The sequence below is a fragment of the Catharus ustulatus genome, chromosome 21 (genome assembly GCF_009819885.2).
Source record: "Catharus ustulatus isolate bCatUst1 chromosome 21, bCatUst1.pri.v2, whole genome shotgun sequence".
Lineage (NCBI taxonomy): Eukaryota > Metazoa > Chordata > Aves > Passeriformes > Turdidae > Catharus > Catharus ustulatus.
The window spans coordinates 5,083,886-5,098,459 of NC_046241.1; the positions used below are offsets into that span (position 1 = coordinate 5,083,886).

Here is a 14,574-nt window from a genome sequence, read left to right on the forward strand (position 1 = left end):
GGCTCTGGGAGCGTCACCCAGAGCTGTCTGCATGAGGGGCTTTGGGCAGCACATCTGTCCAAAAACTTTGACTCATATCCACCACCAGTTGTGACCCATTCCAGTGGTGCAGTGACCAGCAAAGCTGACAGTGTGAGCAGGTCTGCAGAGAAGTGCTGTGAGGAGTGACACTTGGTATGAAACTCTGCCCTCCAGATGAGGCTGTGGAATTCCCAGTTGCCTGTTTTGCCTCTACATGAAGGAAACAGCAAGTCTCAGGTGCATGCCAGACAGGAGTCCAGTTCATGGCATGGTTTGGGTCGAAAGGGACCTTAAAAATCATCTTGTTCCAGCCTGACACCATGGGCAGGGACACCTTCCACTAGTCCAGGCTGCTCCAAGCCCTGTCCAACCTGGCCTTGGTTGTTTGCTCAGCCCCCAGGACAGCAAGAAAAGAGCAATAGTCAAACTTTCCAAAACACTTCAATAATTCAGGAAGCCAGGTCCCACTGGAAGTCACTCCTCCAACAGGTGAGCACACACAGGTACAAGAAGGATTTCATCCCTGTCCACACAACAGGAGAGGCAGAATCAGCAATAAAAAGCCTGATGTGCTGTAATTGCTCCTGGTTTATTTAAACTCTGAGACACCCAAATGGGTGGGTGAAGGGAATGCATATCCCTGATGCTTCAGGATGCCCTTGCCATCCTCCTGTGAACCACAGCAGCTTGAAAGACTGGGAGGTCCCAGGGTAACATGTCCCTGTTACATTTGGTCTGTGGTTGGAAAAAATCTCCCTTTCCTTCAAAATGCAGGGCTTCCCTCCTGAAACAAGCAGCTCAGTCAGCTGTGGAGATTCCCCAGTATCCTCATTCCATTAGGAAGATTTTCCAATTTCTGAAAAGTGTTTAAAGAAACAGTTTGCTTGGCTTCACTTCAAATATTTAGCTCTTTTTCAGCAAGCCAGAGGTCACAGTGGGATCTGTAGGTCAGAAGCATAAAAAGTTGCTTTACACAGTGAAACCCCAAGACATAATGAGTTTCAAATGAGTGGTCATTCCTCTGACTGGAGCTCTCTAGCATTTAGCAGGAGTTGGGAGGATTTTTTCCCCTTCCTTGTGAATGCTGGAGTGTTGGGGGCAGCTGTGCACAGTTACACTTTTGTTAATTTTTGTGGGCTGTGAACCACGAGGCATAAAAGCACTTCTGTGAGCAGGGTCCCATCTCCAGGCACCCCCAGCTGAACTGGGTGGCTCAGTGTCCTTCTCAAGCAGCAGCATTCACACAGGAGACATTCCAGGGAGATGGAAACCCCTCCTTGCTTGGAGAACACATTCAGGGATTGTTCTGGTCTCCGTGCCACCGAGTGGCCTCGGGCTGCTGCTGTCCCATGGTAAAATTTTCCATGGAGCTTCTGGTACAAGGCTTGGAAGCTTTCAGATGCAAGTCTGCCTGCTGCTAGATTGGGTTGTTTCAGCAGATATGGGAAGCCAGAGCAGGTGGGGAAATGAGCCCCTAAACAAATAGTGATATATGCAGTGGGATTTTTTCATGTAGTGGTCTCAGCATTGTCCTACCCTGTGTGTAGATAAGAGGAGCAAAGCTGATGCATTGATGATAAATATATTTAGGAGAATCCAAATTTCTAGGTGGGAGTGGTGAATTGAATTAATCCAATATAGCAATTAACTGTTGCTGACAGCTCCTGAGGCAGCTGCTCTCCTGCACCTCTTGTTACCCAGCCCATCTCACTGTACCACACAGCATTTTCCTCCTCTGCCAAGAATGTGGGTGGAATCCCAGATTCAGGGCTCACCATGTTGGAACACATCAAGATCAATTATTTTTTACAACTTTTAGGACTGCTGGCAGACTACACCCTTTTCTCCCCACAGCTGCCAGAGCAGTTTCAGATGTCTAACACAAGCCCCAGAACTGGTCACAGCAGTTTCCTCCATGCCAGACTGGACTTCCCAGTATCATTTCATCACCAGGATGTGGCCACTTCCACTAGGATTAGACCACATCAGTCTTTAGGGACAGGATGAGTCTCTGACTCAAAGGAATTTGCCTGGATTACACTGGACACACTCTGTCAAACTCATTGAACTCAGTTTTATCTCAAGAGTCTCTGTTTTCATAATCACACTTTTAATCACGAGAAACTGTGACTGGATTCTCTGTCCCTTCTGGTTAAGGCTTTTTAGGATTTTGTTGCTGTGCTTTGGTTTACCCTGGAAGAACCTGCAGCAGATTTTGCTAGGGGTGTGATTATCTCTTCCCCAGGAGCTCTGGATTGGCAGTTGAGCTTCCCTGGTTCCAGGTTTCCTCCTGGAAACCATCACTTCCATCTGGGAGTCCCAGCCCAGCGAGCAGCTCCCTGCAGGCTGACACTGCTGCACGCCTGCCCTGGGCTATGGTGGAGCCCAAATGACTGCACTGCTGTGGGCTCTGGGCCAAGCTGCCTCACTCCAAAGCTGAATTACAGCTGAATTCCCTCCTCAAATCCAGCAGCAGGCTGGATTTATGAACCCTGTTCAGAGCTACCTCGATTATTGCTTATGTGTAAAAGCTTTTTAGGAACTCATCTTTTATAGAGACTTTGCTGGCCTGATTTCTGTCACTTATTATTCATTTTCCTACGTATTTGAAACTTGAAAGGCTTGGGCTGAAGCATTTTTGCCACCACAGACTTGTTGAATTACCGTAAGCAGCACATTCAGCCTCTGTTTCAGAGGTGGGCAGGTGATTCCACAGTTTGCTGGGAAGATGAATTTATTTAAGACTTCTCAGTGTCCAGGTACTCTGGTTACAGCAGCTGTGTGGGTTTTCCAGTGAGAAGTTGATACTCAAGCATCTTAATTTTAATTGAAGCTCTTTTGGTTTCACTGGAAATTCACAGACAGGCTAAACAGGAAAATTTCAGGTGAAAATTTGGAAGGAAATTAAGAATGGGGCAATAAATGCATTTGGGTTCAGGCTGAAAATTTGGAGGAAATTTAAGAATGGGACATTAATGTGGGTATAAACTGCCATTTGAAAAGTTCAATCTCAATCTTTTCATTAAAACAGCCTCTTGCAGCAGAGCAGCATGTTGTGAAATAGCACTGAGCATTCAGCAACTGTCTGTACCACAAGATCCAATTAGAAAAGGCATTATTTTCTATTAAAATGCAGTAAAAATAAAACTGAATAGAGATTAGTGCACTGATGTTCTCTCAGAAGACAGCAAGGGCACTGAACTTGGCTGGCAGTGGCATGTTTAACTGATTTTCCTTGGAAATCAGACCCTGAAGATTTTGGCCCTAAAATGCTCACTGGAAATCCTACATCTTGCTGAGAAAAGTGCCTGAGTGGTTTTTTATCCCCTTGCCTGTTCTCCCCTAATTTGAGGGTACAGAGGGACCTCCTCATGGCAGTGTAGCACTCTCACACGTTCTTGGCAGAATGCTCAGAGTTGAATTTTCAGGTTGTTTCATCTCCCAGGAACGTGTTCAAGAGGACTTAGAATTGTTATTACTTCTGCCTGAAAGGTTAGCAGATCTTCTGTGCTGTGTACAATCCAGGCATAAACTATTCTTAGCTGCTTATTCCAGATAACTCCTTAAATAGTCTTCGGAAAATATGCAGGGTGCTTTTAAAATGTGATGTAAAAGGAGATACCGGTGTGTGTGATTTGAGGTAGATACTCTGACAGTGTCATTGGCTTGTGAGAACTAAGGAAAAATACAGATTTTACTTGTGAAATATGGATTTAAAGGCTTTACATGCACTTACTGCTATTGCCACTGTTTTGCTGTCTGATTATCCATTTTCTTTCCAACCTCTAAAGGCAAAAATCTGGTTGGCTTGTAGGGAAAATGAGTTTGCCCTGAAGAGCTGAACAATTTTCCTTTAGTAATTACTTCTCTGCAATTCTGAGCAAAATAAATAAATAAATAAAAGAAGTTGTTAACACCCCCGCACATTTCCGCTCCCCTCTGCTGCTTCCATCCCCTTCTGCTGGGGCTCCTCCCAGAGCCTGGACTCCCCTGACCTGTGGAATGTTTGGTTTACCCGAATTATCTCAGTGTCATGACATGTCCTGTGGTGACAGACACACATCCCCTTCCATAGAGGCTGGTGGGATCCCACAGCTGAGCTTCCCTCCGGGGGTGCCAGTGCCACCACCCTGCCAGGGCACCCAGGGCTCTGGGGCTGTGCCTTAAGCCTGGCACAGCACAGCCAGAGGCTTGTGGCTGCTCCAGGATTCATGCAGGTCCTCACCATCTCCTTCTGACTCTGTTTTGTGTTTGTTGTGTGTTTTAGGGTCCCCCAGGCCCCCATGGGAACCCTGGCTCACCTGGCCCCCCAGGACTGAAAGTAAGTATGGACTGCTGTGAGGAGCTTCCACCTTCCCAATGCCTTCCCCTGGGGGAAGGACAGCTTCCTTTTCTCCTGCTCTGCACAAAAAGGACCTGAAGCCATTTCTACCTCCCTCCTGCTCTCACAGGGGCTCTCCAGCAGCACAGAGGGACCTTGTTCTGTGCCTCCATCCTTGCTTCTCCTGAATTTCAGACTGCCAAATTAGGATCCTGCTGGAGCTATGCCTGTGCCAGGGCACAGACTGCTATGCCAGACAAGGACAGTGGAATCCTCCCACTCCAGAGCTCCACCAGCTCTGAATTTCTTTGCTTTCTCATTTCTTTCCTCTGGACTTTGCAGCCTGTTCCTCTCCCTCTGAGTCTGGACAGTGGCAGCAGTGACTGGTGGCACCCAGCCTGTCCCTCTGCTTTCCTCCTCCTGAAACTCCTTCTTCTCTCTTTCCCTCTGCAGAGTTTCTGGGAACTCTGGGCCCCATCAGTCCTCCCAAACTGACCTCATGGCTCCCTTCTGGCTGCCCTGACTGTCCCAGCAGGGCTCACACACCTCCTGCAATGTCCTGTGCTGCTCTGCACACACATTCCCCCGGCTGGCAGCTGGAACACAGCGAGCTGGGAGCCCCCCCCTGCAGCTGGACCCTCTCCCCTGGCCTGGGATCGAGCACAGATGTGGCTCTGGAGGGGTCCTAACACAGTGTGCTGCAAAACCCTTCCAAAAGGTGTTTTAATTCCCAGCTCATTCTGTGTGTAAGGCTTTGTGTTACCTAAAGACTGAAGTTCCTGGAAAACTGGTTTGGATTGCTGTGGTATGATTGTTTACAAAGGAATAGGTTTATATTTTATAACATCTGTGTTGGACTAAAGAACAATGGAGTTTGGAGAGGCAATACTTAGATTTTCAGTACCAGGGACACTGTAGGACATCTCAGCCAAACAGAGAAAGGTGTGAGCAATAGTTCTGTCTTTTCATGATCTCATCAGTAGGCAGAAATGTTATGAGCACTATTGATGCTCTGGGAAAAAGATTCTGGAAACTTGGCATGCTGCCTCTATGTGATTAAAAATTAGGCACTGGAGACATGCTGGTGAACAGCAGCTGGTTTAAATTCCACATACAGCCTGAAAAGTGAGCCTGTAAAAATTCTACATCTTAGTGTTCTGCATTTATTCTCCATCAATGACTTCCAGATCACACTTGTTGAGTTTTATAAGTCAAATCAAACTTCTTTTATCTAACTTCCAGCCCTGCAAATCCAGCCTGGTCCAAGCTGTAGAGTCAAACTATATTTCTGTGCTACAGGATTTTTTTAAAAACACTTATAGCCTAATGACTTGTCAGAAATCATCATTTGGCTGTAAGGGGATATTCAGCTGCTCACCTAATAGAAATTAAGTCTTGCTGTAAGCATTTTTCCTCCATCTCAATGCACAGTCTGGCAGCAGGAAGTCTCAGTGGATGGAGAGCTGCAAGTCTGCAGCAGAGATCTGGTGTCATCAGGCTCTGTGATATATTTTATTTTTGTCCAGCCACCATTTGCAGGATTGGGCTGTTCATGGTGCTTTGTCAAAAGAAGTATGAGGTTTGCAATGGGATGTGAGAGCTGGAGCTCAGCCCAGGCCATGGCCAAGGTTCAGCCTGGTGAGCCATGGTTCCATCACCTCTGCCTCAGAAATGCTCTTTGGAATGTGCGGATCAGATGCCAGAGTTTGGACTCCCCTCCTTCCCTTCAATTCCCTGATGTTACAGCAGTCCCAGAATATGGACTTTGCTCCAAAAAGTGGTCTTCACCCCCTTGTGTTTTAACAAACCTGAGACCTGATTTCTTCATTATAAGATCATCAAAGAATGGTTTGGGTTGGAACCCGAGTGCTCATCTCATTCCAGCCCCCTGCCATGGGCAGGGACATCCTGCACTAGACCAGGTCACTCAGAGCTCACCCAGCCTGGCCTTGGACCCTTCAGGGATGGGAATCTTCTTAACAGACCCAGCACATGGCAGAAATTATGGACTTGTGAAAGCTCAGCCTGGGCAACAGGGCAAAGCAGCTCCAAGTGGAACTTCTCTTTCTGAGAACCTTTAAATGGCTGCTGGGCTTGGTCTGGCTTAGACAGCAGTTAATCCCACAGAAAAAAACAAGCAATCAAAGAAAGGAAATTGAAGTTTCCCAGATAGATAGAGCTTGGAAACCATGACTAACACCAAGTCATTGTCACTTAAGAAGGGACCCTGGAGCACAGTATTTATCAGCTGGATGACCAGAGCCATGCAAGGTCAGGCAGCTCTGTGCAGGGGCTGTGGGGTGGCACTGCAGGCTCTGGGGGTTTTTATGTGTCTCCTGCCTGGCTGTAGGGCTTTAGTTGTGTTTCTGCATTTCACAGTCAACCCTGTGCAGAGCCCACTTTATTCTCACCACTGGAGCTGAGCACTTGTAATTCCTTGGACTTAGGAAGCTGATCTTTTGCACAGAGCTGTTTGTAGCTGTTGAGCCAAAATCCTGCTGATCTGCTTGGGCATGGTTCCACTGACTCCAGTGGCATTACACCTGCTTGTGCCACCTGGGAATTTAGCCTGTGGTGCTTAGCTCAGCAATTCATGGTGTGAAACTGCTTAAAGGAGGATCCTTGCCACTTTTTGCATTCTGCTCGTTGTCCTTGGCAGTTGTAAAATTGCTGTTGCATCTGGTTGGACTGATGATTGCAGATAACCTCTGCAATAGCCACAGGCTGGGCTGGGGTTGTGACTGGGGGACAGGAGGGGTGGTTTTGCTAATGACTGGGTGTAGCTCTCAGGATGCCCTGATAGAGTTTGGGATTGGGAAGATGGTCAGACAAGGTGTATTTCCAAAAGCCATTACAAGAGTTGGGTTTGCATCTCTCACCTGGAGGCTTTTGGCATCAGGTATTAGGATTTGCTGCTCTGGAAAAAATCTCTTCTTAAAGCACTTGAAAAATACTGAGTTTTCAGTTTAGTGATTGCTTTTTCTCTCCAAGGTAGCTCATCAGTTTGGCTCACTTTAAAATAGTATTAATGGGACTGCAAAACTGAGATGTTTAAATTGCACAGCTCTAGACTTCTCCCAGGTAGAAAAAAAACCAAAACAAAACAAAACAAAACAAAACAAAAACAAAAAAAAAAAACCTGAAGAAAACAATTTCTTCCTTTACAGGAGGAAAAATTGTTCTCAGTAAGTTAGGATGGGAGAGAAGCTTTGTGGGAAAGGTGCTGTGGCTTGGTGATGGACGAGACTTAGGTTAATTCCCCTGTTGTCACTGCTGTGTAAGGAGACTCAAGCAATTAATCCACAATTTCAGCCCTCACATCCAGCTGGTCCCACTGCTGATGGATCCTGGGGATATGTGATCCTGCTCCTGGCTGGGCTCTCCACCTGTGTGCAGTGCTGCACACAGAACCAGTGCAAAGCAGACACTTGGCTAGAGTGACCTGCAGCTTCCCAGGGGAAAACAAAAGTTCTTTTCCATGTCTCAAAGTCATTGGAGCACATGGGAAGATTTAGGGAAAGTGGTGGGTGTCTACCTGCTGCAGTAAATTAATTTTGCAGAGTAGAAATGAACACCCAGTGATCTCAAGGGCTGCTCTAATCTGTTCCCAGCAGTGGCAGCACCCACTGACTGTTCTGAAGCCCAAGGAGTGGGAGAATTGCCCTGATAACAGCTGCATGCAAAGCAAGATTATCTGCATGACTTCATTTGCTGTTTGGAAAGCCGGCAGCCTTCATTCAGAATTTGTGCAGATACATCTGCCTTGAATCAGCAGTGCTCCCTACAGTCCAGAGCCAAGCAGTCTCACTCCTGAGTCTCACAGCTTGTGGTGGATGCTGGAGAAGGAGAAGGGGGGGATTACACTCTGTGCAAGGTGGGAAGTACATGTGGAATGTACTCACAGTGAGGCTGTGTGGAAAAGCAGCTCAGCTGGCTGAGAAATGCCAGTTCATAACCAGTGCTGCTCCTTCCTGGGTCTCCCCTCCCTCCAAGCACTTCCCTTGACAGCCATCAGTTAACCCTCCCAGCTGTCCTGTGCTGATGTGGCACACAGAGGTTGTGGCTTGTTTATGATTCATGGGGTGTTAAATAGTGCCTGATCCTGGGATACCCATCTGGGCTGTTCCAGAAGAGATGTGTGCTAAGCTTTGCCTCTGCCCTACCCAAAGAACCTGGCACACTTCAATCTCTTCTAGATTTTCCTACTTGCATCTCTCCCCCTGTTCAGTGCTCACATTTCCTTTCCACCTCTTGAGAATTTAAAGTGGGATTTCCAAAGGAATCTGCTGGAATTAGATGATCAAAAGCTGCTGAGATTCCAGCCTGTGTTTGTCAGAAGATCACAGCCTCCAACTGTAATTTCCCTCATCACGGTTGTTAAGGAGGAAAATAAGGAATACTGCCACTTAAGGTCAAGTGTCGCTTTCTGCCAGCCTGGGAGCCTCACAATTGCTCTGCCTGTTGGGGGTGTCTAATTAGTACAACTTTCTCTGCAGCCTCATCTGTTCCTCACAGTTAAAAAAGCAACAGCATCCAGTGAGTTGTTGAGAAGGATGGTTCAGCCCCAGTAATAGGCTTGGTAATTATTTTTGTGATGGTAGCTGTAGACAAGGAAGGAATTGCAGCTGTCTGGTCTAATAAGTATCAAAAGCCCTGACATTGCTTTCTTCCAGTTATCCTTTCTTTAGCCAATTGAATACTGTCAACTACTATTTAAAACTCAACTCTTTAGCAGCAGCAATCACTCACCAAATTCACCCCCAGCAAAACATCTATTCCAGGCCACTTTAATACATTTGGGATGTCAGGGAAGACTGGGATAAAACAAAGTGTTTTTCTAATTTGGAGGCTTGGTGGAAGCAAAACCACGTCTGTGGGCTGGACCCTTGGATTATGTCACTAATGTAAGTTTTTCTTTTCAGGGTCAGAAAGGAGATCCTGGGCTGTCACCTGGAAAAGCTCGCAGTGGGCAGAAGGTGAGATGTCCCCGAGGCCATGGTGGGCTTTTAGAGCTGTGCACACACACAGGGGCTCTGTACTGCAGCCACAAGCATCCCAGCTGCTCAGGTGGACTTAGACTGGGAAATAAGGCTTAGATCTTGGATTCAGGACTAAAGAGAGGAAGCTCTCAGTGATCATCGTGCACTGAGGTGTAGTCTGAGTGTTTATCCAATTTATCCACAATCTGCAGCCCAGCTGAGGTCCCTGCTGCCCCTACTTCAGCCAAGTGTTTCAAGCAGCACATCTGAGGTACAGCCACGCTCTGGGCATGCAACTGCAGCAAGAGGCAACCCCAGTGCAAGGAACGAAAACCTTGGAGGCCAAGGAAAGGATGTTCTTGCTGAGGAGCTGAGGAACGGGGGTTTGCCCTGTGCTGCAGCCCCATCAGGGTCGAGGTTTCTTGGTGGAGACTTCTAAGACATGGACCTTGCTGAGGGGTTTCCACCAAGGGCTGCTCAAACCAACACAAAGTACCCAGTTGGGAAGGAAAGCTGCTTTCTGGGTTTAGCAGTTTTTGAGGATCAGAGTTCTGCTAATTCTTTTCAATAAGTTACAACTCCCATGAGGTAACAAGTCTTCACAGAATTCTGGAAATGGACAGTAGGCTCCACATCATCTACCTCAGTTAGCTCTTTCAGTGATGCCTGCACAATCCTTGGTAGCTCGTGTCCAGGGCAGCAGCCTGGCTCTCTTCCTCTCACCATAAGCCTTGCTATAAATGCACAGCTCATAGAAAGCACCAGCCATAAGGAGCTGGGGCCCTTCATTGGACACCAGATGCCTCCATAAAGCACAGTGAGACCAGACAACTGCAGGATGGAAGGTGATGCTAGAAACCATTCAGAAAGCTAAGTCTGAAATGATGCTTTTAACTTAACACCATGAGATGTCTTTTGAAATTTGTGGTACACTGTGTTGGAGTGGCATCACCTGGAAATCATCCACCTGCAGGGTCTGGAGCTATTTGCTTTAAGACAATGCTGGTGAAAAAAAGAGAGAATTCCAGATCACCTTGAGCTTGTGTTAACAAGGCTTCATTCCTGATAGCAGCAATAGGAATAAGGAGTTTCCAGCAGGAGTTTGGAGTGATGCCTAATTTTCAAGCTAGATACTGGAAATGTGTTGAATTTCAGTAAGAAGGCACTCCAGGGTTTGCTGCTCCTGATCAGAGGAGGCCAAGTGGGCTCAGCCAGCCGGGTTGGGTGTTGGAGAGGTCTCACAGCAATGCGCTCATCCGTTCTGTGATGGTTTGGGTTTGCCAGCTGGGATGTGATGCAATCCCTTTTCACAAGTACAGGCCACTGAACAAACCCTCCCACCAGCAGCCTGCAAAGGTTCAATCCATGTCAGAGGGGCAGGTTAAATAATTACACCACCAGCACCCCCGAACGGGAGCTGTGGGCCAAGCCAGGGCAGTAGCAGAGTGCAAGAGCAAATCACAGGATTTGGCAGGAGGTACCTGTTGTTCTTATTGCATTTAAAATCTAAAATTTCCTTGCCTTGGCGATTTCAATGCCTATTGAAAGGCGAATGAAGCATGTGACTGAATGAGATCATTGAGGGGAAAAAAAGCGCATTCATTCTGCTTGCAAAAAGCTGGACTCCAGCAGCAGCTGCCATTAATTAACTGGGGTTATTATTTATATGAGCCAGTTAATAGAGATGTTGTTTAAATCTACTCTTCTTATCCAGTCAGGTTTTGAAGAGTTGTGATTGGAACCAGAAATATCAATAGCTGGGGGCTGGTGTCAGTAAAATAATTGTGGTAACTGCAGTAGGCATAGGGAAAATGTTGCTGAAAACTAATTGAACTTGCTTGCTTCCTACAGGGAGACGTGGGCTTACCTGGTTTAACTGGGCTCCCTGGACCACCTGGTAGAAAGGTAAGAGTGTTCTTTTCCAGTGAATTAAATCAGTAATTTTATTTTTAAATTTTCTTCTTTAAGTCTGCCTGAAAGATGTAATTAAAATCCCCCCAAAGAGCCTTGTGCCCATTTAGCAGGTGTATAACCTAGGGAGATAGGCTGAAGCAACTGCCTAAAGACTATGTGAGAGTATGAAATGAAATTCTGAATACAGAATTCAGTTCCTTCTTTGTATTCTGCATCCCTCTGCACCCTGACACTGGGTGTTCCTCAGCAAACTCAGTTTAGGCCTGGTGCAGCCAGTGCATTGTCTAAAGGGATTTGCAACCAACAGCAGTACTCAAAGGATGGATTCAGAACAGTACTAGCATTCCAAGGAAACCACGACTGTCTATCCTGGTAAAGCACATTTCAAAAATGTGTCTGTGTGCCTTCCCTCTTTATTTTGCTTGGAGACTGTCAGCACTGGTCAGGTTTTACTTTATTTGCTTCCATATTGATGCTTCAACACCATTAACATCACAAACAGCACATTTATGCCTAGACAAGGGTTTGTAAGGATAGAACACAAGATCCATCCCTGCTTTCCTGAGGCAGCAGGGTGTGTGTCTCTATCCAAGCATTCAAGCCTGCACAGCAACACCTCAGCCTTCCATACCTAGAGCTGAGACCTTCCATATATCAAGGACATTTCAGCTGAGCTTCCAGCTCCAGGCTGTATTGGTAGGTTGGTTCCTTTTTCTGGAAGCTAGACCTGTTGCAGGGAGCTGTTTGAGTGGGGCTCAGTGGCCATGACTTCCCGTCCCAGCAAGCCAATATTGCCACAGCTAAACTGAACAGTTAAAATTAGCATCTTGTTTCAATCACTTCATCAGTCAATGGGCCATTGAGCATACTCTGTTCCTCAGGTCAATTAGCTGCACACAAACACCTCCTTGGGTATGTTTTAAGACTCCAAGGAGAGAAAGAAGGTGTGGAGGAGGCTGAAAGGAACCCTCCCTCTCCATGATTATTTGTTGTATGCTTTATATGGAACCAAATTGCCAAGAGGAGGGGCTGAGTTTATTTTTCTATTCCAAGGCTGGTCACGCTTGGGGTGCTGTGTGGAGTAGGAGCAATTGAGTGATTAATTATGGATCTTTTGCTGTCACAAACAAGTTCTAACTAATAGGGTGCAAAGAATACCATTTTCATGGTATAACAGCTCATAAAACAAAACCTTGTGGTTGCAATCAGCAAAATGCAATGTCAGGAATACAAGCACTCATAGTGGAAAAAGCAGAGAAGGAATAGGAGATTGAACAAACAATCCCAAGTCCAGCACATGGCCTTCACATCTGATCATAACTCCCACAGGACAGGGTAAATGCAGAGGTATGCTTCTGTTTCTTCAAGTAATGAGCAAGTTGGATGTTGAAATTTTTCCTTTGGTGCAGTTTAAAAACACCTCCCAGTAGCACTAGTCTGGCAGTGGGTTTGGTGTAACCTGGCTTTTATTAGCATCTTGCATTAAGAAAAAAATTACAGCTGTTGGAGAAATGTTTGGAAAAAAAATTTTTTTTCTTTTTTTAATCTGGGTTCCCTGCTGGCATTCCCCCAGTGCTAAAGTACACTGGTGCTTGGCTGAAGGTGGGCAACATGTCTTGGCTACTGGAAAACAGCAATGCCTTGGTGATGGCCATCCCTCCTTTCACTCCATGGAGGCTCTGCAAAAAGGGCTCTCAGGGCTTTGATCAGAGAACACCATGAAGAAAACTTCAAATAGGCTAAACATTTCACCAGAAGAAACAAAATGCTTTCCCCACTAAATTAAACCACTGTCTGAGCAGTGTGAGCTGGAGCTACAAGCAGCAGCGTGTGGTTTTGGATAGTGTGCCTCACTCCTCAGGGCCTGCCTTGGGAATGCTGACAGACTTGGATTGGGTTTGTAGGATTGGACTTGTAGGACTGGACAGGCTGATCTCAGAGCACCCCCAAAGCTGTTCTAGCTCCACACATCTGTGAGTACAGTAGTTTCACGAATACAAGCCGCACGGATTATAAGCCGCACCCCCGGTGCCTCGACAATGTTGCTGTCTTTGTCAATAGATAAGCCGCACCCCGAATATTAGCCGCACTTTCGTTCGTCGCGAGAATCCGTGCGCAGCTTTCACAAATTGGCCAATTAGTAACAGGATCGCGGCATAGCGGGCTTTACTGGCTCGGGGCGGGGCCAGGAAGGCTCGGCCCGCTCATGGTTGCCGACGGGGCCGGGTGGCCCAGCTCAGCGCCACGGCTCGGCGGGGCTGGCCGGCTGGTGCTGCCGCCGCCGCCGGGCTCGCTGGCCCCCCTCTCCCGTCAGCACCGCCCCGCTGCCGCGTTCGCTCGCCCGGCTGGCAGGGCTGCCGCCGCCAGGCTCGCCGCCCGCCCCGCTGCCGCTTTCGCTCGCCCCGCTGCCGCTTTCGCTCGCCCCGCGCCGCGCCCGCCCCGCCCCGCTTTCGCGAGCGGCGCTTTCGCGAGCGGCGCTTTGGCTCGCCGAGCGGCGCTTTCACGAGTGGCGCTTTGGCTCGCCGAGCGGCGCTTTCGCGAGCGGCGCTTTCGCTCGCCGAGCGGCGCTTTCGCGAGCGGCGCTTTGGCTCGCCGAGCGGCGCTTTCGCGAGCGGCGCTTTGGCTCGCCGAGCGCCGCTTTCGCTCGCCCCGCCGGCAGGGCTGCCGCCGCCGCCACCAGGCTCGCCGGCCGCCCCCTCCCGTCTGCACCGCCGCCGCGTTTCCTCGCCCTGGCCGGCACTGCAGGCCCCCGCACCGCCGGGCTCCCCCACGCTGCTGGCCCCGATTCTGCTGGGCTTCCCCCGCTGCCAGGCAGCCCCACCCGCCGGCCTTCCTGCTTCTGCCATGCTCCCCTGCACTGCTAGCCCCAGTTCTCCCGGGCTCCCCCGCCATGCTGGCTCAGGCTCTGCCGCCCTCCCTGCCCCGCCCTGCTGGCTCAGGCTCTGCCGCCCGCCCCCCACACTGCTGGCCCCGCCTCTGCCAGGCTTTCCCACCTCTGCCGGGGCCGGCCGGGCTCCAGCTTGGCTTGGGGCTGCCGCGGGCTCTCACTTCCGTGTTGGCAGCTTTTAGAATTTTGTTAATAGATTAGCCGCCCCGGAATATTAGCCGCACTTCCGGGTTTCCACCAAAATTTTGGTCAAATTGGTGCGGCTTGTATTCGTGAAATTACTGTACATGGAACTGCTCTAGAAGCAGCAGGTGTATTTCTCATCTCTCCACACAGAGCAAATGATGCTTTTGCAGGCCAGGAAGTGTGGCAGGACTTGGATGTTCCCTCTGGTGTCTGTGAGGTGTCTGTGGGCTTTGGCTTCTGGTTTGGGGCTGCAGAGCTGCCTTGGA

General features: G+C 48.5%; 1 protein-coding gene across 2 annotated transcripts in view; it reads left to right on the top strand.

The window, feature by feature from the left end:
• COL27A1 (collagen type XXVII alpha 1 chain) overlaps window positions 1-14,574 on the top strand; it is a 141,394-nt gene that overhangs the window by 28,100 nt on the left and 98,720 nt on the right. For both annotated transcript variants that reach the window (XM_033077501.2, XM_033077502.1), the window contains 3 exons: window positions 4,289-4,342; window positions 9,265-9,318; window positions 11,173-11,226. In XM_033077501.2, the coding sequence (XP_032933392.1) occupies window positions 4,289-4,342; window positions 9,265-9,318; window positions 11,173-11,226 (162 nt within the window). The remainder of the gene's footprint in view (window positions 1-4,288; window positions 4,343-9,264; window positions 9,319-11,172; window positions 11,227-14,574) is intronic.